The sequence below is a fragment of the Lithobates pipiens genome, unplaced genomic scaffold (genome assembly GCF_037356315.1).
Source record: "Lithobates pipiens isolate NorthernLeopardFrog02 unplaced genomic scaffold, aLitPip1_a1.2 Scaffold_16, whole genome shotgun sequence".
Lineage (NCBI taxonomy): Eukaryota > Metazoa > Chordata > Amphibia > Anura > Ranidae > Lithobates > Lithobates pipiens.
Genome location: NW_027507748.1, coordinates 584,697,689 through 584,721,596, shown reverse-complemented (window position 1 = coordinate 584,721,596; position 23,908 = coordinate 584,697,689). Strand labels below are relative to the sequence as shown.

At 45.1% G+C, this 23,908-nt stretch overlaps 1 protein-coding gene across 1 annotated transcript in view; it reads right to left on the bottom strand.

Moving 5' to 3' along the window:
- LOC143983773 (pleckstrin homology domain-containing family A member 3-like) overlaps window positions 1-23,908 on the bottom strand; it is a 67,335-nt gene that overhangs the window by 13,957 nt on the left and 29,470 nt on the right. The window contains exons 2-4 of the mRNA XM_077483829.1: window positions 21,787-21,903; window positions 14,720-14,875; window positions 6,674-6,810 (exon numbers count right to left, since the gene is read on the bottom strand). Of these exons, the coding sequence (XP_077339955.1) occupies window positions 6,674-6,810; window positions 14,720-14,875; window positions 21,787-21,903 (410 nt within the window). The remainder of the gene's footprint in view (window positions 1-6,673; window positions 6,811-14,719; window positions 14,876-21,786; window positions 21,904-23,908) is intronic.

Genomic DNA, 23,908 nt, shown 5'->3' with positions numbered 1-23,908 from the left:
CATTGTAACTGCGGGCGCCCGACTATGGCTTCACAGCTGGGCACCCACTATGCATGTTCGAGCCACATTGCTCACCGCGACTGGCCGGGCAATCATCCGGGACCTGTGATGTGTCCCAGATGATTGCCGAGAGGAAGGGGGAGAGGTGATCGCCCTTCTGGTGCTGTGGTGTGTTGGGAGGAAGTGGGAGCTGGGACCCTCTAAAAAGAGGGTATACCCCCCCCCCACTCGCCAAAAAAAAATTACATGCCAAATGTGGCATGTCAGGGGGTCACCTCCCTTAAAGCAGAAGTTCCATTTTTGGGTGGAACTCTGGTTTAATGAGCATTCAGCCCTTGCAATGTGGAGATGGTGGACAGGGCCATACAAACCACATTCTACATGATTATTTAAAGCAAACTACAGACAAGCTTAAAAAAAACATGATTTATGTGAACGGTTTTAGTTTCCCATTGTAAGTTTAGTTTCCTCTTTTAAGCTATCCATACACCATTTAGCAGACAGCACAGCCAGATTATTTACCCTCTTCCCCCATGACTGCTACACGGACAAAGAGGAGATCATCCCTGTACTCCTACATCCTGTAAGCGTGTTCCTAGTGTTAGACCCCATACACACTATACAGCTTTTGTTGTCGGATTTCCTTTAGATTTACCAAAACCATGTAGTGGAAGAAAGGACCTGTCTGATTGCATACAAATTGAAACTGTTAAGATTTGACCTCATATTATATGTTATTGGTAAATCTGAAGGAAAAAACAAAAATCTACAGAAAATTGTATAGTGTGTATCCAGCTTTAGACTGATAGCACTGTGTACTGCAGAAGAGGCTTTGTGGCTTGCATGGAATGTGGTAAGTAATTATGGTAAGTGCACATAATGACAAATCCATTCTAGTTGAAGAAAAAAAAAATATTACATTTAACGTTCTTTGCAATGGAAACATCATTGGAATAAATGGTGTGCTAGGATTTCAAGTTGAACTGGACATTGCACCCAAAACTGACATTTTAGTTTTTTGGATAGTTCTGTGTTGAATCTGACGTGTGTAAACCATTCTCTACTATGGAGTCTTAATCTTTATGCTGAATTATCTGTAATTAGAAATACATGTAAAAATCTGGCAGGAAGAAAGAGTGGAACTCCCATGTAATAACTTCACACCTAGAAACCAGAGTTTCGAAATTTTGGTCACCAGAGCAAGTAAGGAGCAGGTAGGTGATTTATCCACTTAGCATGCTCATTTCAGTTCCCAGTAGAATGAACTAGAAGCCCCTGCAAACACTGATAATATACCCAGCAAACGTAGTTTTAACGAAAGTGCCTGTAACACACATACAATGCTCTGCCACTAATGCCGCATACACACGTAGCCGTCTATCCGACGGACTTAGTCTGGCGGACTTCCCGCCAGACTGTCCGTCGGACTTTCCGAACGGGCTACTTGCCCACACACGACACTTTTTCAGCGGACTAATACGGCGTACTAAGTCCGCCGTACTATCCGCCCTACTTTTGAAATGAACGGACTCGCCCACGCACGCAGAGGAACGTCCGCTCATTTCGAACGCGTCTCCAGGTAGGCGGGGCCCGCGAAGGAGACGTCGCTGGCCCCGCCGCCTGGTATGGACTTAAAGGGGAACCCCAACGCCGAAAAAAAAATCGGCATGGGGGTCCCCCCAGGTCCACATCAGACCCTTGTCCGAGCACGCTACCCGGCCGACCAGGAAAGGGGGGGGGACGAGCGAGCTGCCCCCTCTCCTGAGCCGTACCAGGCCGCGTGCCCTCAACATGGGGGGTGCCTTGGGGAAGGGGGGGCCTGGCGGCCCCCCCACCGCAAAGCACCTTGTCCCCATGTTGATGAGGACAAGGGCCTCTTCCCGACAACCCTGGCCGTTGGTTGTCGGGGTCTGCGGGCAGGGAGCTTATCGGAATCCGGAGCCCCTTTAATAAGGGGGCCCCCGGATACCGGCCCCCCACCCTATGTGAAGGAGTACGGGGTACAATGTACCCCTACCCATTCACCTGTAAAATAAAGTACAAAAAAAAACACAACACACAAGATAAAATAGTTTATTGCACAGCTCCGGGGGTCTTCAGTCTTCGGGGGTCTTCTCGCCGGACTCCTCCGCTATCTTCTTGTAGTTCTTTTGCTAGCGGAGGAGCCTGGCTTTCTTCCTCGCCCCTTGTCCCTATAAAAGTCGCCGCGCAGCACGTCCCTGGCATTGCGGCTGCAGAGAGCGTCGAGTCAACATCTCCAGGAGGAGGAGGAGAAGAAGAAGAAGAAGAAGAAGAACGGAAGGCGGCGGCGACAGAAGACCGGGCCACCGCCTGTAAAAGAGCTATAAGAAGGCGCGGTGGCCCGGCAGAAGAACCGAAGAGGGGGACAAGACCCCCGAAGTCTGAAGAAGGGCGGCAGCAAGGAAAAAATCCGGGCTCCTCCGCTAGCAAAAGAGCTACAAGAAGATAGCGGAGGAGTCCGGCGAGAAGGCCCCCGAAGATGGAAGACCCCCGGAGCTGTGCAATAAACTATTTTATCTTGTGTGGTTTTTTTGCACTTTATTTTACAGGTGAATGGGTAGGGGTATATTGTACCCCGTACTCATTCACATAGGGTGGGGGGCCGGTATCCGGGGGCCCTCTTATTAAAGGGGCTCCCAGATTCCGATAAGCTCCCTGCCCGCAGACCCCGACAACCAACGGCCAGGGTTGTCGGGAAGAGGTCCTTGTCCTCATCAACATGGGGACAAGGTGCTTTGGGGTGGCTCAGGAGGGGGGCTGCTCGCTCGTACCCCCCTTTTCTGGCCGGCCGGGTAGCGTGCTCAGACAAGGGTCTGATGTGGACCTGGGGGGAACCCCACGCCGATTTTTTTTCGGCGTTGGGGTTCCCCTTTAAGTCCATACCAGGCGGCGGGGCCAACGACGTCTCCTTCGCGGGCCCCGCCTACCTGGAGACCCGCTCGAAATGAGCGGACTTTTCTCCGGGCGGGAGAAGTCCGCTCATTTCAAAAGTACGGCGGACTGGCACACACACGGCTGGATTGTCCGCCGAAATGCGAGTCCGGCGGGAAGCTTGGAGTGCAAAACTATTTTCTAAGTCCGCCGTACTTTTGGGTCAAAAAAGTATGCCGGAGGCTACACACGGGGGGATTGTCCGGCGGACTTCAGTTTGCCGGACTTTTCCACCCACTTGTTTGATCGTGTGTACGCGGCATAAGTAGCACTGTTGTGAAACTGGAAAAAAAAATACCCATCTGATCTGCAACCATAACATAAAAATATTAACCACCTCAATACCAGGCACTTTCACCCTCTTCCTGCCCCGGCCAATTTTTAGTTTCAGCGCTGTCGCACTTTGAATGACAATTGTGCGGTCATGCAACACTGTACCCAAATTACATTTTTATAATTTTTTTGAGACAGATAGAGCTTTCTTTTGGTGGTATTTAATCACCACTACGTTTTTTTAAATTCTTTTGCTAAACAAGCACATTTTGAAATGAAAAAGAAAAAAAAACGTTTTTCTTAGTTTCGGTTATAAAATTTTGTAAATAAGTATTTTTTTCTCCTTCACTGATGTGCGCTGATGAGGTTGCACTACTATGCAAGCACTGATAGGCGGTACTGATGGGCAGCATTTATGGGCACTGATAGGCATCACTGACTGGGCTGCACTGATAATTATTGCACTCATCATCAGTGCAGATCCCCGTGAGGAAAGTCGCTTAATCGGCTTTTCTCACCTCACGCGCTGTCAGAGTGAGCAGAGTAAAGACAATAACTGGCACTTCCTATTTATACTGTGATCAGCTGTGATTGGGCACAGCTGATCACATGGTAAAGAGCCTACGTCATAGGGCAGTGATGGCGAAGCTTGGCACCCCAGCTGTTTTGGAACTATATTTCCCATGATGCTCATGCACCCCGCAGTGTAGTTGAGCATCCTGGGAAATGTAGTTCCAAAACATCTGGCGTGCCAAGGTTTGCCATCACTGTCATAGGCTCTTTATTGAGATTAGAGATGCGGTGTGTCGGATCGCCACACTGCACACCCCTGGGTGCGCACGAGCAAATTATTCTGGGGGAAATTATATGATGTCCACTCAGAACAATGGAACCTCCAGCCGGCCATCTTTCTGCTATAGGCTGGGAAGGAAGTGGTTAATATAAATGCATTTACACACATACAGTAATCTTTAACAAGCTACACAATACAACGCAATGGACTTATTGCTACTTCTGTTAAACTAGACCAATCTAGGCTCCAATGAAGTCAAAAGTTCCATCTTTCTCACCTAACCTATTAGCCATGTTAAGCGATTAAATTACATATAATGTACAGAGGTCAGTCAACATGCAAAACCTGTTCTGTGACACAAACGTTCTCTGAAAAGCACAAGCTTGCTGCAGAAACAAACCATAACTGGTGAAATAAGAGGCAACTGTCTAGACCATTTTAAATCACAATCAGTTATTCAAAAATACAACCAATCAGAACTCCTCAAATGTTCATTTATTGACCTGAAATGTGACTTTAGTCAGATCCGACTGTACTTTGAAGTCAAATGTCCAAACATGGGAAAGAACCGTAGACGCATAGACTCCCATAGAAAGTATTCTAGAAAGCATTGATATATTGGATTTATCAACCAACTTGGTAAGCAACCGAACTATAATTCTCAAGGCCAGCAGATCCTTTGAGTACCCATCTACAGCCCAAACAGCTTTCAGAAGTGATCTCATTAAAAATAAAATCCTATACAATATTATTGCACAGCTACTACTTGTAATAAATCAGTCTTAAGCTACTTTCACACTGGGTGGGCGCCGGAGGTAAAGCGGTGCTATTATTTGCGGTGCTTTTTGTCCACAAGCGGGGGTTAAAATCGCAGCCGCAGCGGCGCTGCCCCATTGCTCCTAAAGTGCTGCAAAGATGCGGCTTGCAGGAATTTTTTGACCGTCCTGCAAGCGCACCATCGGGCTTTCACACTGGAGAGACAGGAGAGGCTCTTTACAGGCGCTATTTTTTGCGCTGTAGCACCTGCAAAGCACCTCAGTGTGAAAGTAATCTTAAAATTTGTGATTTTAGGAGGATCAGGGAGTGATCAAACTGCCAAGAGATTATTTACAAAAGACTCCAGATCTCTTTATTCCATTCTCAAAGGAAGAAGAGACAATATTATTGAATCCATTTTCTCCCAGCCAAGAAACAAGACTACTCATTGGATAACACTGTACCATGGGCTTAGGAAAAGAAGATCAGCTGGACCATTTACGAAGGTCTACCTGGCAGGGTCTATAGTTAGCACACTGCCTCATAAAGGTTAAATAAATACAAGGTTTTGAAATAAAACCTGTGAAAATGTATCCGTCTGGCACAGAACACCACATCTTCAATCTGGCTATTGCAAGAATTTCATTGCCTTGTTCTGCAGTTTGTGTGGAGGTGGTCATCTCAGCATAAAAGCAGGGTTTTGCTTCCTCACGTCATGGCTGCACTCCATAATGGCTGGTGATCTGATGACTGGGGGCGCAATGCTCAAGAAGCAGAGGTTCAAAAGGCACAGATCCACAAAACTGGAACAGAAGTAGGGAGATGCTTGTCCTAAGGGAAAGCTGTCTCTCCAGCAAGGAACCCAATCTCAATCAAAAGATGATCTCACGCTGCAGATACAGTATATAAGCAATTAGTAAGTGGGCAACGGATAAGATCTGCTATCTTTCAGGTGGAATTCCAGGCCAAGGTTACATTATTCAGGGTTCAGATTAGACACAATTAACATTTCTAGGTATTTTCTAGAAAAGCAAATTTTAATTTTTTTTCAATTCCGGTTCACCTTAAAGTGGTTGTAAACTCTGTTACACCACTTGTACCTACAGGTAAACCTATAAACAAGGCTTACCTGTAAGTACTATGAATATCTCCTAAACTTGCACAGTTTAGGACAGTGGTCATCAGCCCTGTCCTCAGGGCCCACTAACAGGCCAGGTTTTATGTATTACCTTGGGGAGATGCAGACTAGAATACTGCAATCACAGAGCAGCAAATGATATCACCTGTGATGTATTTCAGTTATCTTGCAAACCTGGCCTGTTAGTGGGCCCTGAGGACAGGGTTGATGACTACTGGTTTAGGAGATATTCAGAGTGCATGTAGCTGATGACATCGTCGGTGCATGCATTCTGAAGGTCCGGCTTACAGTGCTGGAGCTTCAGAGCATGTGGCAGAAAAGGCAGCTCCCGTGCGCATGCACTGGAGTGACGCCATCGTTGCTCTGGCCTATAACAGCGCAGGCGCTCGCAAACCCAGAAGAAACACTGGGGGAAGTTGTCAGCCGCCTTAGGGGTGAGCAGGCATCACTGGAAGGGCTTTGTTCTAAGGTAAATATTTCATAATGTGCTAGTATGCAATGCATACTAGCACATTATGCCCTTGCCTTACGGATTTTTATTTTTTTATTCTTCAGCGGTTTACAACCACTTTAAGATTTCAGCCCCAAGGATTTAGTCTGACCTGATAAAGTATGGTGGTGAAACATGTAGCCTTGGCTGACCCAAATTACAAATGTACTGAGCGACTCAAATAACTTTTGTGTATGAGGGATCTAGCCATGATGTCCTTGGAAATGTCTTGGATGTGTGTCATGTTTATGGATAGTTACAGTTACTTTACCTCCTTGTTAGGAGGTTCGCTGGGATCATCTGCATCCACTGCTCCTTTTACTTCCATCACTTGTTCCATAAGCAGATCACAGAACAGCCGAAGCTCTGACAGTTTCCTTCCCAGGGATTCGCTGTCTGAAATAATTTCTAAAGAAGGTAAATTTTCATTAGCAGGTGCATAAAAATACAGCACTGTAGCATAGAGTGATAAAAGTTGCTTAACAGTCCATGTAGAGATACTACATAAAATACAGCATACACTTTACTATGGCAATACTCTTAATAAAAGCTGCTCTGTTAAGTCAGCCAAGTGTATATCTTCTTGTGCAGAAAAAAAAAATGTATATATGGATGTTACATAGAAGATACAAGTCTTAAAACCTTGATTAATATTGTACAACCGTAATTATGGTAAGGACCAAACGGCAACCAATCAGAAATCTTTTACCAGTTATCTGCTTCAATACATTGGCAAGAAACTATTTCTAATTGATCTGTACTGTGCCTTGCAACCAATCAGATAACAGCAAAAACAATTCCAGGCAACAAGTGAAGCCAGTCAGTGAGCTATTAATGCATTTTAACACACCAGGCTTCATTAGAAAGGGTATTCTTCAAAATCGGTGTACTTCATTGCATCCACAGCACACACAAACCTCCTCACAAAGTTAGTAGGACCTACCTGATGAAGCCTGGGTTATGTTATTTCCTTTCTCTCTGCTTCTATCACCTCTAAACCTTCAGCGTAGGATCGAACTATATTGGCAGATGATAGAAACATCATACTAATTATTTTTATATGAGGCTTTCTGTATGTGAAAGGTGGCAAGTAAGGTGCTCCAGGATCACCAGCGGCAGTTTTCGGGGGCACCAGCGGCAGTGTCTCGGGGGGCACCAGCGGCAGTGTTCCGGGGGCACCAGATCATAGACAAATGGAAGTGGACTGGACTGGTACAGCACAGCTATGTCTGGATGGAACGCTATGGCTATCCTCACTGAGTATCTCAATGCTTCATTTTCAGTTTTCACTGAAACCTTTCCTTATGCAGGTAAACGAAAAAAGGATTAATTGATTGTCATGTGAATGCACAGACATCTTTCTGTCCTCCTTTTTTGATAAGGCAAATGATTGGTTCCTGATATAAAGGAAGTGTTAGAACCCATGGTTTCCAGTACAGTGATGTGATGGGAAATAAACTTTTTTTTGAGCTGTCCTAGAACCAGGAGTTCATCCAATAGGACAACTATTTTGATGGCAACAGTCTTAAAGATTATATGCCCTCATAGATATCCTCTTACTTTCTGCTGTGTCTCTGAGACAAGAAGTAAAGCAAAATCTCCCTGAAAGGACATAGACAGCAAAATAAAATACCCGTTTCTATTGCGGTCTGTGCCCCCGGTAGGGAAATTCACTCTCTATTTGTCCTGTTTACTATTATTGAACATGAAAATAAAAGAAATATATTTTAGGTTCCCCAAAAAAATATTAGAGGGGAACTCTTCCAATGGGGGCACTAGTTCTCCTCTCACTTCCTGTTTGGCTATGGGGCAGGAAGTGAAGGTAAATCTCCCCAATGAGACAAAGATGGCAAAAATAAACCTTACAGGGGTTATAATCCTCCCTTTTTTTATCCAAAAAATACAATTTAGTGCTACTTTAACCCCTTCCCGTCCACCATCAAATGACGGCTGGGCGGCATGCCTCTCGTTCTGGGTGGACGTCATATGATGGCCCTGCAGAACAGAGGTTCTTTACCACATGATCAGCCGTGTCCAATCATGGCTGATCAGGATGTAAACAGGAAGGGCCGTTGGTCAGCTTTTCCCTCACTCGCATCTGAGACGTTATATAGTTACATAGTTAGTCAGGTTGCAAAAAAGACATAAGTCCATCGAGTTCAGCCATAAAAATAAAAAAATAAAATAAAAAATATCTTACAATCCAATATACCCAATTCTATATCCACAGTTGATCCAAAGGAAGGCAAAAAAAAAAACAGCAGAGCATGCTCCAATGTGCTACAGCAGGGGAAAAAATTCCTTTTTGATCCCCCAAGAGGCAATCTGATTTTCCCCGCATCAACTTGACCTATAAATGTTAATACCCAGTTATATTATGTACATTAGGAAAGTATCCAGGCCTTTCTTAAAGCAATCTACTGAGCAGGCCAGAACCACCTCTGCAAGGAGTCTATTCCACATTTTCACAGCTCTTACTGTGAAGAAACCTTTCCATATTTGGAAATGACAGCTCTTTTCTTCTAGACGTAAAGAGTGCCCCCTTGTCCTCTGATGACCTTAAAGTGAATAACTCAACACCAAGTTCACTATATGGACCCCTTATATATTTGTACATGTTGATCATATCCCCCCTTAATCTCCTCTTATCAAGAGTGAAAAAATTCAGTTCCTCTAATCTTTCCTCATAGCTGAGTTCCTCCATGCCTCTTATCAGTTTGGTTGTTCTTCTCTGCACTTCCAGTTCCCAGATATCCTTTTTGAGAACTGGTGCCAAAAACTGAACTGCATATTCCAGATGAGGTCTTGCTAATGATTTGAACAGGGGCAAAATGATCTCTCTCTGGAGTCCATACCTCTCTTAATACAAGAAAGGACTTTGCTCGCTTTGGAAACCGCAGCTTGGCATTGCATGCTATTATTGAGCTTATGATCTACTAAAATCCCCAGATCCTTCTCCACCATGGATTCCCCCAGTTGTACTCCCCCTAGCATGTATGATGCATGCATATTCTTAGCCCCCAAGTGCATAACTTTACATTTCTCAACATTAAACCAATCTGTCACAGTCACCCAATTAGACATTGAGGTCAGCTTGTAAATTGAAGACATCCTGTAAGGACGTTATTCCACTGCATAACTTGGTGTCATCTGTAAATTGTACTTTTGACCCCAGACCCAATATCATTTATAAAGATATTAAAAAGTAAGGGTCCCAGCACTGAACCTTGGGGTACACCACTGATAACCTTAGACCATTCAGAGTAAGAATCATTAACCACTACTCTCTGAATTCTGTCTTTTAGACAGTTTTCTATCCATTTACAAACTGATATTTCCAAAACCTGTAGACTTTACCTTACACATGAGCCGCGTGTGTGGAACTGTATTGAACGCTTTTGCAAAATCCAAGTATACCTCGTCCACCGCCACACATAGAGGAGAGCTGATCGGCTGCTCTCCTGACATGGGGGGTCTGTGCTGATTGTTTATCAGTGCAGCCCCCCCTCGGATGTCCACCCAGGACCACCAGGATGCCGCCAGGACCACCAGGGATAGCCACCACACTGGACCACTAGGGAAATGCCAATCAGTGCCCAGGCAGCTGCGAATCAATGCCCATCCCCAATGCCTGCCAGTGGCATCAGTGATGCCTAACAATTCCATCTATCAGTGCCGCATATCAGTACCATCAGTGCAGCCTTTCAGTGCCCAGTGTTGCCTGTCAGTGCCACCCATGTGTGCCCATCCGTGCCGCCTATCAATGCTGTATATTAGTGCCACCCATCAGTGTCGCCTACCAGTGCCCATCAATGAAGGAAAAAACGTACTTATTTACAAAATTTTATAACAGAAACAAAAAAAAAAAAAACAGCAGAGGAGTCCCCTCTGTCAGAATACAATAGCGTGGAGGGAGAATTCCTTCATCCACCTTGGTTGTGTGGATGGGGGAATGTGTATTTAATGTGAATTAAAGCAATCCTCCAAAAAAGAGTTAGACACTCTTAACTGTATAAAATGTTAGACCAGGGATCCCAATCACAAGAATTTCATCCATGATTACACTTCGAAAGATAAACTTTCAAAGTGGATCATTAAGAGTCTGCTGACATATTCAACTCTGAAATATAATTTCGGCTGGGTTCACATCTGTGTGGGTGGTTCCCACTGCGGAATCCGCACCTGTACCCTCAGCCGCAACCACCTACTGTACCTACAGAGTAAAATATGCTGGATACTTGCAGGTGTCAATTCTAATGGCACGCCCCATGCAATGGAAATCATACCCGCATTGGGAACCGCACTCCACTTGCAATTTCCATGCGGGCTGCGATTCCAGAAATGGTGCAGGGATCTTTACCCTTCGTTTCTGGAGGCACAGAAGCCCATTCAAATGAATGGGCTTCCGTGTCCGTGTAAAACAAATGTGAACCTAGGTTTAGGGGGTGACGTGGTTATCCAAGACTTTCCACTTGAGCAAATCACACAGAAATGCATGCTTTCTGCAAATGCAACTGAAGATTTAGATATTTAAACTACACTGTGGTTATTTAGTGCAGCCCCCAAATAGTATTTGTTTTATATTGGTGTTGAGGACTTACATATTGTTTAAATATATTATTGTTTACATGTTGTTTCTATTGCTCGGTGCCCCTTCTCTGTGTCCCGTTTACCATTATCATAGAAAGTGTAAAAGAAAGTCCTAAATTTTGTGTTGACATCAGAGCAGTGGGGAAATCTTCAATGGTGACACTAGTTGTGGTGGCCCTGTTGATACTTCAGGATTCCCTCGCTTTGGAAGAATTCCCTCTCACTTCCTTCGTTTTGATTATGGGACAGGAAGTGAAGGGGAATCTCCCCAACGAGACATAGATGGCAAAAACTGACAGGGGTTAAAACCCTTTTTTACTCTATCCAAAATGTTTCCAAAGTTTCGCCTTTAGTTTTACTTTAAGCAATTATCAAAATGCCTTCATGGGTGCATGCAAACTGCGCTAGGTAATGCCCACATGCATGTGATACTGTGCCTCTGCAATTATAAAAACTCAAATAATATGAATGAAGGGACAGACTAGGGACAGTAAGTTTGAGCAAAGAAGTGCTAGATTGTTGAAGACGGAAAGTAATGCTGGAGTTCAGTTTTAGCTTTAGTTCAATTACTCTGTAGATAAATCTCTCATTAGCAAGAGAATAAACTCACCCACATAGTACTAGCCTACGTTTTACTAAATAACACGGAGGGTGATTATTCTCTCACTTATCATTTAACATATAAAAGAATAACCTAAGCCAGTGGTGAATGAAAACTCCAAAAGGGGCTATGTGTAGATATACAAACTGGGCCTCTATTAAAAACAAACCTGTCATAAGTGAAATGTGTAGACTGCCACTGCTCACTTCTCCTATTGAGAATCATAATCCTCTGTCATATTTTTCCTCTGCCTTTGGACTTCCAGCATCAAATCTTCCCATGCTCTACCAGAAACATGAGGCAACCTAGCTGTCGACTGGTCTTCCTCACAGGGTTGCATCCTTCTGATAGCCTAATGCCGTGTACACACGGCCGGACTTTGACAGCAAAAGTCCGACAGCTTCATCGGACCTTTGCTGTCAAAAAATCAGATGGACTTTAGATTTACAACATGTTTCAAATCTTTCAGACGGACTTGAGTCCGGTCGAAAAATCAGTTCGTCTGTATGCTAGTCCGATGGACGAAAACCGACACTAGGGCAGCTATTGGCTATGAACTTCCTTATTCTAGTCCAGTCATACGTCATCACGGTTGAATCTTTCGGATTTTGGTGTGATTGTGTGTGGCCAAGTCCGTTCGTTCGGAAAGTCCATCGGAAAGACCGTCGGACCTAGTCTGCTGTAAAGTCCGGTCGTGTGTACACAGCATAAGAGCTTAGGTCCCCAATCCATACAATCACTTGATTGGTCCTCTTGATCTCTGGGACTTCCAGTGTTACAGCCTACTCTATGCCAAATGCTGTAGCTACCGATTTTTTAAGATCACTTTACCTGTCCAGGGATCCAGCACTGTCCTCACTCAGGCCGGTTCTTCGCCAGTCTTTGAGCCCCAGACACCAGCATGTTTACTGAGGGAAGCTGGCTGTGACTCCTTGTGGCTTCACAGCCTAATTCCACTGCATACGTGTGAGCCACGCTCCACTTTGTGAATGGACCTGCAACCTTCTGGAACCTGTGACATGCCCCAGAAGGCAAAGAGGGGTCAAACTTCTGCCCAGATCACCTAGGCAATCCAAGCGGATGTGGGAGCAGATAACTATCTAGGTACCCCTTCCGTCAAAAAACAAAACAAACAAAAAACGATGTGCCAAATGTGGTAAGGGAGGGATGGGGGAGGGCATAAAGTGGGACCCCGCGTTTAGCTTGAAGTTCCACTTTAAGTATGTCAGATACAAAGTAAATTTGTTGTACAACACCACAGGCTACTTGACTACCTTTAAACACATTGGTTGCTTCACAAATTACAGCTTAAAAACATAATAAAATATAGTTACATATTAAAAGATACAACATAGTTTTTGTCACCTTAACAGGTAAATACAGGATTAGAGTCTAGATCAGGGGTAGACAACCTGGGGCCCTCCAGCTGTTGCAGAACTACAAGTCCCATCATGCCTCTGGGAGAAATTGTAACTGCCCACCTTGCAATGCCTCATGGGAAATGTCGTTTCACAACAGCTGGAGGGCCCCAGGTTGCCTACACCTGGTCTAGATGGACTTACCTGGCACCGAGATGGACCATGCAACAGTAAAGAAACGCACTGGGGTTGATTTACTAAAGTTTTAGAGTGAAAATTCTGGTGCAGAACTACATGGTACCCAATCAGCTTCTAACTTAAGCTTGTTCAATTAAAGGGGATGTAAACTTTAGTTTTTTCACCTTAAATTGGTGTTGCCACCAAAAAATAAAAAAGTGATTAAAAAATCTTAAAAAATAAATAATTGGAAAAAAAAAATAAAAAAAAAATAAAACGTTTTACTCACCTCTAAATACCTGTTGCTAGGGGGTCCCTCGTAGTCTGCCTTTTTCCTTGCCCGGGCTGGTGACGTCACTTCCCCTCGTGCCGCACAGTCATCTGGGACCGGTCACGTGTCCCAGATGACTGTGCGGCGTATCACGGCGCCCTGCGCCGCTTACGCATGCGCAGTGGGTGCCCGGCTGTGAAGCCACAGACGGGTGCCCACAGTACGAATGAGGGAGCTGCGAGTGGAGCGGGGAACGTTCTCCCGCATCGCTGGACCCTGGGACAGGTAAGCGTCCGATTATTAAAAGTTTTTTTTTTTTTTTTAGGAGCACCCCACTTTAATGCATCCTATGCATTAAGGTGAAAAAACACCTGGCAGTGGCCGGCCCCCCAGCCCCCACCCCCTGTTTTAATTACCTGAGCCCTGAACCTGACCCAGCAGGGACATGCTGTCTGTCTTTCTGCCCGGGGTTCTCGGCTCTTGATTGGATAGATAGCAGCATAGCCATTGGTTCCCACTGCTGTCAATCAAATCCAGTGACATATATTCGGTGGTTATGGATGCTGAACTCGGGAGAGCACCTGCAACGTAACCCCCTTCGAGAGAGCGCTTCTCCTAGAGGGTTATCTGATGTGGGGAGGAGCCGCGAGAGCTGCCAGAAAACTATGTTCGGGGCCACAGTGTGCAAAAAGAGTTGCACAGTGGAGGTAAGTATGATAGGTTTGCTATTTAAAAAAAAAAAAAAAAAAAAAAACCCACAAACCCATACAATCACTTTTTTTTTGTCAAAGCTTAAAGTGACTGCAAGTGTTTGTGTTTTTTTTTTTTGTCAAAGCTTACAAACAACAACCTGGAAGCTGATTGGTTTCTATGCAGAGCTGCAGATTTTGCACCCTCCAATTTTAGTAAATCAACCCCTAAATCAACCCCCTCCCCAGTCATAACCTATGAACAGGGTTTGTGAATTACCTACTTGACCCACTGAAACTTACCCCCGCAGAGCTCGCACACCACTCCTGCCTCAGCTAGTAAAAGCTTGCTGCTTCTAGGTATGAGAGAGCATGTGCCCTCCTCCCGTGTGACAGTGCTCAGGTCTGGCCACCAATGGCATATGACAGAGAGAGTGATGTCAGCCAACACCAGGTTAATTTGGGAATGCCCGCAGCAGAGGAAGGAGCGGTGGAGTATCTCCAGGAAGGTATCAGTGGGTTGGAGGGGGGAATTTTCATAGACTTATCAAGATTTTATTTATTGTGTCTTGAATTCGAGTACACATAACCATCATTTTTCATTCTACGCTGAACAGCTGTCCTTACATGCCTTTTGCTTGATGGGTGGTGATATCTCCAAGGCAGGCTTTGGAAGAGCCCAGGGCCACCAGCCATCTCTGCCGTTCCGCTGCATTCTCCGCACGCAAGTAGAAGCACTGCTCTCTCGGTATGAAGAGATCCATTCGACAGCTGTCAGCCTGGTGCACTGCAAGGGATGGAAAGAGCTGCTTCATTCAGATAACACAGGACAAGTGTGTACAAATGAAAGGACCATATATATAAGTTTAAAGTAAGCAGATCTCATGGAACTCTCCTGCTACTCTCAAAAAAGTTGGTTTCCAACCTATAAGCCAGCACCTATTGAGACCTTCATTAGATCTCTTGCTTAGGGTAGTAACATAACTGTTGGGTATCTGCACAGGCATAAACTTGTCTGGTTAAAAAGGCACATCTCATCCTTATGGGCTGCTTCTAGTTACCCTTGACCTGGCCTAAAACTTTTCCAGGGGAACAAAAGTGATGAGGTGCAGGGATCTTGTGATGTTTTATAGCAATCCCTGTGGAACCATATTGGATCCCAAGCCTAGAGTACATGGAGCTCTAGGCTTAAGTTCTACCCTTCCAGGTGCCACTCCCCACCCCTGTAGACCAACTATCAAATAATTTTAATGGGTAAGATAGGCTCTGACATGTAAATGGCAAGTGTGGGAATTTTACCAGGAAGAGATGGGGATTCATGCCAGCTTTTTTCTTGATTCACCGAATATTTAAAAGTAACATTCTACCTTTGCCAAAACTGACATGACATGTATAGCTGACTTGCAATGCATTTTATATTTCACTGCTATTAAATTCCCTTTGCATTTTAATCTGCAGTTGCTATGATTTGCTAAAATGACTAAACACAGATTTCCTATCCCCTTCAAACAAGATTAGCGCACAGTTTTTTCTAGACATCTGCACATAGCTTTGATGATAAATTAAAGGCATGCCCTGCAATGGGAGATTAAATCTTGATACACACATTTTAGGACATGTAAAAGGGATACAGAGACGGCAGTTTTTCTATTAAATGCAGAGAACATATTCACTGAAGGCATATCCTCCCACTTAGCATTTTTTTTTTTTTGAAAGTGCTTGCAAGCCTACAATAATATCTCTAAGGCCTGGGTCACACCTATACAATTTGCAGTTTGCATTTTTCAATACACATTTTTAATCCATTGAAGTCTATGGAACCAAAAACCACAAAAAAGTTCCTGGCCCTTTCCATAAAATGCACAGATGTGAACTACATCCATAGGAAACCATGTTAAATGGACTGTAGTGTGTTTTTGAAAAACTGAAAACGCACTAAAAAAATCTATAGGTGTGAACCAGGCCTAAAACAGAGGCAGCTAAGGATCTGCAATAAAGTTTGCATAAATCTTTGCAATCATTTCCTCTCAAACTTCTACTACTTTCTGGGTGTTCTAAGGCAATAGCCTCCAAACTGTGGTTTGGGGGCTGGATGCGGCCCTTTGCTTGCTTTTAACAGGCCCTTGGAATACTATTTCATCCACTGACACCAACAAAGGGGCACAATTTCTGCCAATGACATCAACGATGAGGCACAGTTCCTCCCAATAACACCACTGATAGGGCACAAGTTATCTCACTGACGCCAAAGATCATTGTTTACTCCCACTCAGGGGCGGCGCTCCCACTAGGTAAACTAAGCAGTGGCCTAGGGCGCACTGTCACCTAGGGGTGCAGCTGACCCTTGCCTCACCTCTTCCTCCTCGTCGATTCACAGGCTCCCGGTAGGGCCGTTGATAGAGTGCAGCGGGCGTGTGTTATTAAATGCAGAGCAGTGTGCAGCTTTCACATGCTGACAGACAGCCAATAGCGCTGCTCTTCTGAGTGGGAGGGCGTGACTGCTAAGTTGCTCCGCCTCCCACCACCTCCTTAGCTAATCAGATTGTCCAGCCTGCCACATTTGACCAGAAGATGCTAGTGACCAGAGCAGGGCGGGGTGGAGAGGATCCGACTTACCTGAGCATGAAGTAGGTATGATCATGTCACGCGCTCGCTGGTAATATCAAGCACTGGCTGCAGAAGTCTAATCATCAGTGTGTTCTCCTGTCCTGTGTGTAGATTAGGCAATGATGGAGGGGAAGTTCCCCTCTGTCTTCAAACACTGATGATCTGTGTTTTTATTTACACTGAACACTGACTTCATCTGTTTCTATACCTATGTGTGCCAGAGTCCCCTGTCTGCCATTCATGATTTATCTAACCTTTTTCTTGTTATCTTTGAAGGCATTAGCTGGTCAGGGTGTGAGCTTCACAGACCTGTCAACTATTTACTGTCCTCCTGTGCTTGATAAAGGAAAGTACTTTTTTTTGGCACTTTGTTATTTCTTGTAAAATCCTGTTTACACATACAGTGGTGTGAAAAAGTGTTTGCCCCCTTCCTCATTTCCTGTTCCTTTGCATGTTTGTCACACTTAAGTGTTTCGGAACATCAAACCAATTTAAACAATAGTCAAGGACAACACAAGTAAACACAAAATGCAATTTGTAAATGAAGGTGTTTATTATTAAAAGGTGAAAAAAAATCCAAACCATCATGGCCCTTTGTGAAAAAGTGATTGCCCCCTAAACCTAATAACTGGCTGGGCCACCCTTAGCAGCAACAACTGCAACCAAGCGTTTGCGATAACGTGCAATGAGGCTTTTACAGCGTCCTGGAGGAATTTTGGCCCACTCATCTTTGCAGAATTGTCCTAATTCAGTTACATTAGAGGGTTTTCGAGCATGAACGGCCTTTTTAAGGTCATACCACAACATCTCAATAGGATTCAGGTCAGGACTTTGGCTAGGCCACTCCAAAGTCTTCATTTTGTTTTTCTTCAGCCATTCGGTGGTGGACTTGCTGGTGTGTTTAGGATCATTGTCCTGCTGCAGAACCCAAGTTCGTTTCAGCTTGAGTACACGAACAGATGGTCGGACATTCTCCTTCAGGATCTCTTGGTAGACAGCAGAATTCATAGTTCCTTTTATCACGGCAAGTCTTCCAGGTCCTGAAGCAGCAAAACAGCCCCAGACCATCACACTACCACCACCATATTTTACTGTTGGTATAATGTTCTTTTTATGAAATGCAGTGTTCCTTCTACGCCAGATATACTTGGACACACACCTTCCAAAGAGTTCCACTTTTGTCTCATCGGTCCACAGAATGTTGTCCCAAATGTCTTGGGGATCATCAAGATGTTTTGTGGAGAAATTGAGACGAGCTTTGATGTTCTTTTTGCTCAGCAGTGGTTTTCTCCTTGGAACTCTGCCATGCAGGCCATTTTTGCCCAGTCTTTTCCTGATGGTGGAGGCATGAATGCTGACCTTAACTGAGGCAAGTGAGGCCTGCAGTTCCTTGGACGTTGTTGTGGGGTCTTTTGTGACCTCTTGGATGAGTCGTCGCTGCGCTCTTGGGGTAATTTTGGGCGGCCGGCCACTCCTGGGAAGGTTCACCACTGTTCCATGTCTTCGCCATTTGTGGATAATGGCTCTCACTTTGGTTCGCTGGATTCCCAAAGCTTTGGAAATGGTTTTATAACCCTTTCCAGACTGATAGATCTCAATTACTTTCTTTCTCAATTGTTCCTGAATTTCTTTGGGTCTCGGCATGATGTGTAGCTTTTAAGGATCTTCTGGTGGACCTTACTGTGTCAAGCAGCTCCTATTTAAGTGATGCCTTGATTGTGAACAGGTGTGGCAATAATCAGGCCTGGGTGTGGCTATAGAAATTGAACTCAGGTGTGGACAACCACAGTTATAGTATGTTTTAACAAGGGGGACAATCACTTTTTCACACAGGGCCATGATGGTTTGGATTTTTTTTCACCTTTAATAATAAACACCTTCATTTACAAATTGCATTTTGTGTTTACTTGTGTTGTCCTTGACTATTGTTTAAATTGGTTTGATGTTCCGAAACACTTAAGTGTGACAAACATGCAAAGGAACAGGAAATGAGGAAGGGGGCAAACACTTTTTCACACCACTAGTGCAGTGAGCAATGTTTTTCCACAGTGGTGACTGCTAGAACACACTTGTATTATGTCTGCAGTCGCTGGCCTCCTCCTGTACCACGCCTGCAGTCGCTGGCCTCCTCCTGTACCACGCCTGCAGTCGCTGGCCTCCTCCTGTACCACGCCTGCAGTCGCTGGCCTCCTCCTGTACCACGCCTGCAGTCGCTGGCCTCCTCCTGTACCACGCCTGCAGTCGCTGACCTCCTCCTGTACCACGCCTGCAGTCGCTGACCTCCTCCTGTACCACGCCTGCAGTCGCTGACCTCCTCCTGTACCACGCCTGCAGTCGCTGACCTCCTCCTGTACCACGTCTGCAGTCGCTGACCTCCTCCTGTACCACGTCTGCAGTCGCTGACCTCCTCCTGTACCACGTCTGCAGTCGCTGACCTCCTCCTGTACCACGTCTGCAGTCGCTGACCTCCTCCTGTACCACGTCTGCAGTCGCTGACCTCCTCCTGTACCACGTCTGCAGTCGCTGGCCTCCTCCTGTACCACGCCTGCAGTCGCTGGCCTCCTCCTGTACCACGTCTGCAGTCGCTGACCTCCTCCTGTACCACGTCTGCAGTCGCTGACCTCCTCCTGTACCACGCCTGCAGTCGCTGACCTCCTCCTGTACCACGCCTGCAGTCGCTGACCTCCTCCTGTACCACGCCTGCAGTCGCTGACCTCCTCCTGTACCACGTCTGCAGTCGCTGACCTCCTCCTGTACCACGTCTGCAGTCGCTGACCTCCTCCTGTACCACGTCTGCAGTCGCTGACCTCCTCCTGTACCACGTCTGCAGTCGCTGACCTCCTCCTGTACCACGTCTGCAGTCGCTGGCCTCCTCCTGTACCACGTCTGCAGTCGCTGACCTCCTCCTGTACCACGTCTGCAGTCGCTGACCTCCTCCTGTACCACGTCTGCAGTCGCTGACCTCCTCCTGTACCACGTCTGCAGTCGCTGACCTCCTCCTGTACCACGTCTGCAGTCGCTGACCTCCTCCTGTACAATGTCTGCAGTCGCTGACCTTCTCCTGTGCCACGTCTGCAGTCGCTGACCTTCTCCTGTACCACGTCTGCAGTCGCTGACCTTCTCCTGTACCACGTCTGCAGTCTCTGACCTTCTCCTGTAGTATGTTTTGCAGTCTGTGACCATCTCCTGTTATATTTCTGCAATAAAGGGGGGCTACAGGCGTGGTAGGTGGTGAAGGAAGGTGTACCTAGGCATGGTGGATAGTGAGGGGTGGGGAGCCCAGGCATGTTGGGTGTTGAGTGAAGAGGGCTGTAGGTACAGTGGGTGGTAAGGCAAAGGAGGCTGCAGCCACAGTAGATAATGAGGAAAGGGGTCCCAGGTGCAGTAGGTGTTGATGGAAGGAATGCCTAGGCACAAGTGGTGGTTAATAAAGGCAAGGCTGTAGAGAAAATATTAATGTAGCATACAGTAAATGGGCTTCATAATCCAGGGCCCAACAAAATCCTCAGCAGCGGGTCCATGATGCTCTTAATCAAGGCCGAACAACCAAGGTCGCAAAGGTCGTACTTGCGATCGGGCCCTGGTGTACCACCACTGTGGCCACTAATATATAAGGGCACATAGTGAAATAATAAAAACATTATATATATATATATATATATATATATATATATATATATATATATATATATATATATATATATATATATATAAAAAACACCGACAGATTGTCACACAATACACACTGGGATCTTTGATCAAAGAGTGTATTGTGCTTTTATTTAATGACACTGCACAAAGTCATGCATTTTTTTTTTTTGGGGTGGGACGGGGGGGGGGGGGGGAACAAGACCCCGCAAGTAGCTGGTCTTGCCTAGGGCGCAAAATAGTCTAGCACCGGCCCTGTTCCCACTGATACAGGGATATTTTCCACTCCTGATGGTCGCCGTCCAGCCCTCCTAAATCCTCAAGGGCAGTAAACTGGCCATTTGTTTAGTAAGTTTGGAGATCCCGGCTCTAAGGCACTCACAAATCCTTAAAGTTAATTTTATATTGGAGGAATAAATTCCTGATTCTGACACCATTCTTCTACCTCTAGGATATATCAAACTTCCCCCATTACTAGGCTATTGTATTTAATGCTGACACAACTTTTACGCTGGTAAAAGTAATATTTTCCGGTAAAAGTCCCCCATCCTCATTTCTTAGAAACTATGTCAAGATTTTATTGTTTTAGTTAAAGTCCCTGTATGAACTAACATTACTACTATGTTCTAAGTGTAGAGTCTTGTATCACGTTATCAATTATTGGGGCTTAATTCATGCCCAGTCTTCTCCAATTAAAAGATGCAAGTCAGGTCCCTTCCTCAGTCATTAAACTATATGAACTATGTAAGGGATCTTCCCGGGGTAGGGTGAGTTTGGACACAGTTCACAGCAGACTTGGAATTTATAAAGCAGACCTTGGCGTTTATTCGTGGTACAAACAGTCCAACAAACAAAGTATACAGCAACACCGTGCTTCTTGTGTATAACAGGAACAAAATAATAACAAAACAAAACAACCTAGCCCGGCTGGGCGCTTACTAAACAGGTTCTTCTCACCTATCTGACACTTACAAACACAGCGTCTTTCGCCTGGATATCGCAGGGTGGATTTTAGCTCCAGCAGTGGCTGTGCTTGCAGCTTCCTCAAACACACAGACTGTTCGTTTCCCTGGCCGAGAGCAAACACCTGCAGGCCCGCAGAGCCTTTACCTTCCCAGGCTAATTAGGATCAAAGCTCACCTGATCCAAAACCCAGAACTGGATCGAGGGATGGGGGGTGTGGAATGACAGGTCCCTCTACCAAACCTACCTGCCATTCCATATAAACCCAGGCCCGGCAAGATTAAATAACAACTCAGCAGCATATTGCTGCTGAGAAACTGATCCATCCTGGACTTACCATCTCACACTGTGTAGCAACCTAGGTGAGATGTACACCCCCTCAACCACTTCTCCAGTGACATGTCTACAACTATTAAACAGAAGAAGCTAATACTATAGTGATATACAAATCATCAAGAACGAAAATAATGAAAATCGTACCTCGGATTTCACACACAGCCATTTTTATGCTTCCTTTACTTCCTTTCCCAACATCATCCTGAGAGTCATAGTATGATAAGATGCCTCCGTCCAATACAAAATAACGTGGCTGCCAGCCTATAATCAACAAACACCACAAATGTATTAAAAAAAACAAAAAAAACAAAAAAAAAACATAGTTTTACTCTATTAGGAGTGATAATGCTTAAAGCGGAACTTCAGTTATTTTTTCATCTTTCCATCTATTAAATCTTCCGCCCTTGTTTTAACTTTGGAAAGTAAAACTTTTTTTTTTCTGGTAGTAAATACAGTACCTTATACAGCTCATCACATCATGCACAGCTCTCTCTCTCTCTCTGGTGAGAGTTTGCCAGAAAGGGAGGGGGGATGAGACATAAGAGGGCCAATGAGAGCTGCAGAGCAGGAGGTGTGCCTCTGTGTAAATCCAGGAAGTGAACAGGCAACAGCTTATTATTTGGCAAGTACAGAATCACAGTATATATAAAATAATATGCAAAGTGGTTGGAGGGAGGCTACAAAAATGTTTGTATTACAAATTATGTGAGCAGACTTCAGTTCCTCTTTAAAGAGTTGTAAAACAACCCATTCACATTCAAATAGGAAGGCAAGGGAAAAGATTTGTGTATATTTATAGAACATTCCAAGTACCTTTTTCTTTTTGTGATCACATAACCTCTGTCCTCAGCTGCATAAGTGGCTTAGGCCATTTTTACACTGAAGCGCTGGCCGTTTTTGCAGTGTTTTAGCAGCGCTTTTCAGGCACTAGTGGGATAGATTTTTTAAGGTCACGTGACCCCTTTCATGCTCAGGTAGTTTTTAGGTGTTTTAGAGCTAGAAATAGCGCCTGAAAAGCACCTGAACTCTGCCTCCCATTCTGTGCAATGAGTGCTTTCAGACTTGGGCAGTGCGCTTGCGGGACATTAAGAAAAGTCCTCCTGCAAGCAGCATCTTTGGGGCGGGTTGGGACCCAGTTGTGGAAGTATAGGGGTCGCTGAGGTTGCCATGGCGCCCGGGCCCCCTGTATACCCCGATAGGAGGAGTGACAAGGGTGGCCGAGACCGATCCTCAGCCGAACTGTAATCGGCACTGCAGGGAGTTCGGTCACACTGATTTGACATAAAGTGAAAGCACAGTGTGTGCTGCGCTCTCTACATAGTTACATAGTAGGCAAGGTTGAAAAAAAAAGACACAAGTCCAACCTACGTGTGATTTTATGTCACTATTACATTGTATATCCCTGTATGTTGTGGTCATTCAGGTGCTTATCTAATAGTTTCTTGAAACTATTGATGCCCCTCGCTGAGACCACCGCCTGTGGAAGGGAATTACACATCCTTGCCGCTCTTACAGTAAAGAACCCTCTACGTAGTTTAAGGTTAAACCTCTTTTCTTCTAATGAGTGGCCACGAGTCTTGTTAAACTCCCTTTTTCAAAAAAGTTTTCTCCCTATTGTGGGGTCACCAGTATAGTATTTGTACATTGAAATCATATTCCCTCTCAAGAGTCTCTTCTCCAGAGAATAAGTTCAGTGCTCGCAACCTTTCCTCATAACTAATATCCTCCAGACCCTTTATTAGCTTTGTTGCCCTTCTTTGTACTCGCTCCATTTCCAGTACATCCTTCCTGAGGATCGGTGCCCAGAACTGGACAGCATATTCCAGGTGCGGCCGGACCAGAGTCTTGTAGAGCGGGAAAATTATTGTTTTATCTCTGGAATTAATCCCCCTTTTTAATGCATGCCAATATTCTGTTTGCTTTGTTAGCAGCAGCTTGGCACTGCATGCCATTACTGAGCCCATCATCTACTAGGACCTTTTCCATCCTAGATTCCCCCAGAGATTCTCCCCCAGTGTATAGATTGCATTCATATTTTTGCCACCCAAAATGATTTTACATTTTTCTACATTAAACCTCATTTGCCATGTAGTTGCCCAGCCCTTTAATTTGTTCGGATCTTCTTGCAAGGTTTCCACATCCTGCAGAGAAGTTATTGACCCGCTTAGCTTAGAGATTGAACTGTTTACCCCATCCTTCAGGTAGTTTAGTAACAAATTAAACAGAATTGGTACCAGCACAGAACCCTGGGGGATCCCACTTCCCA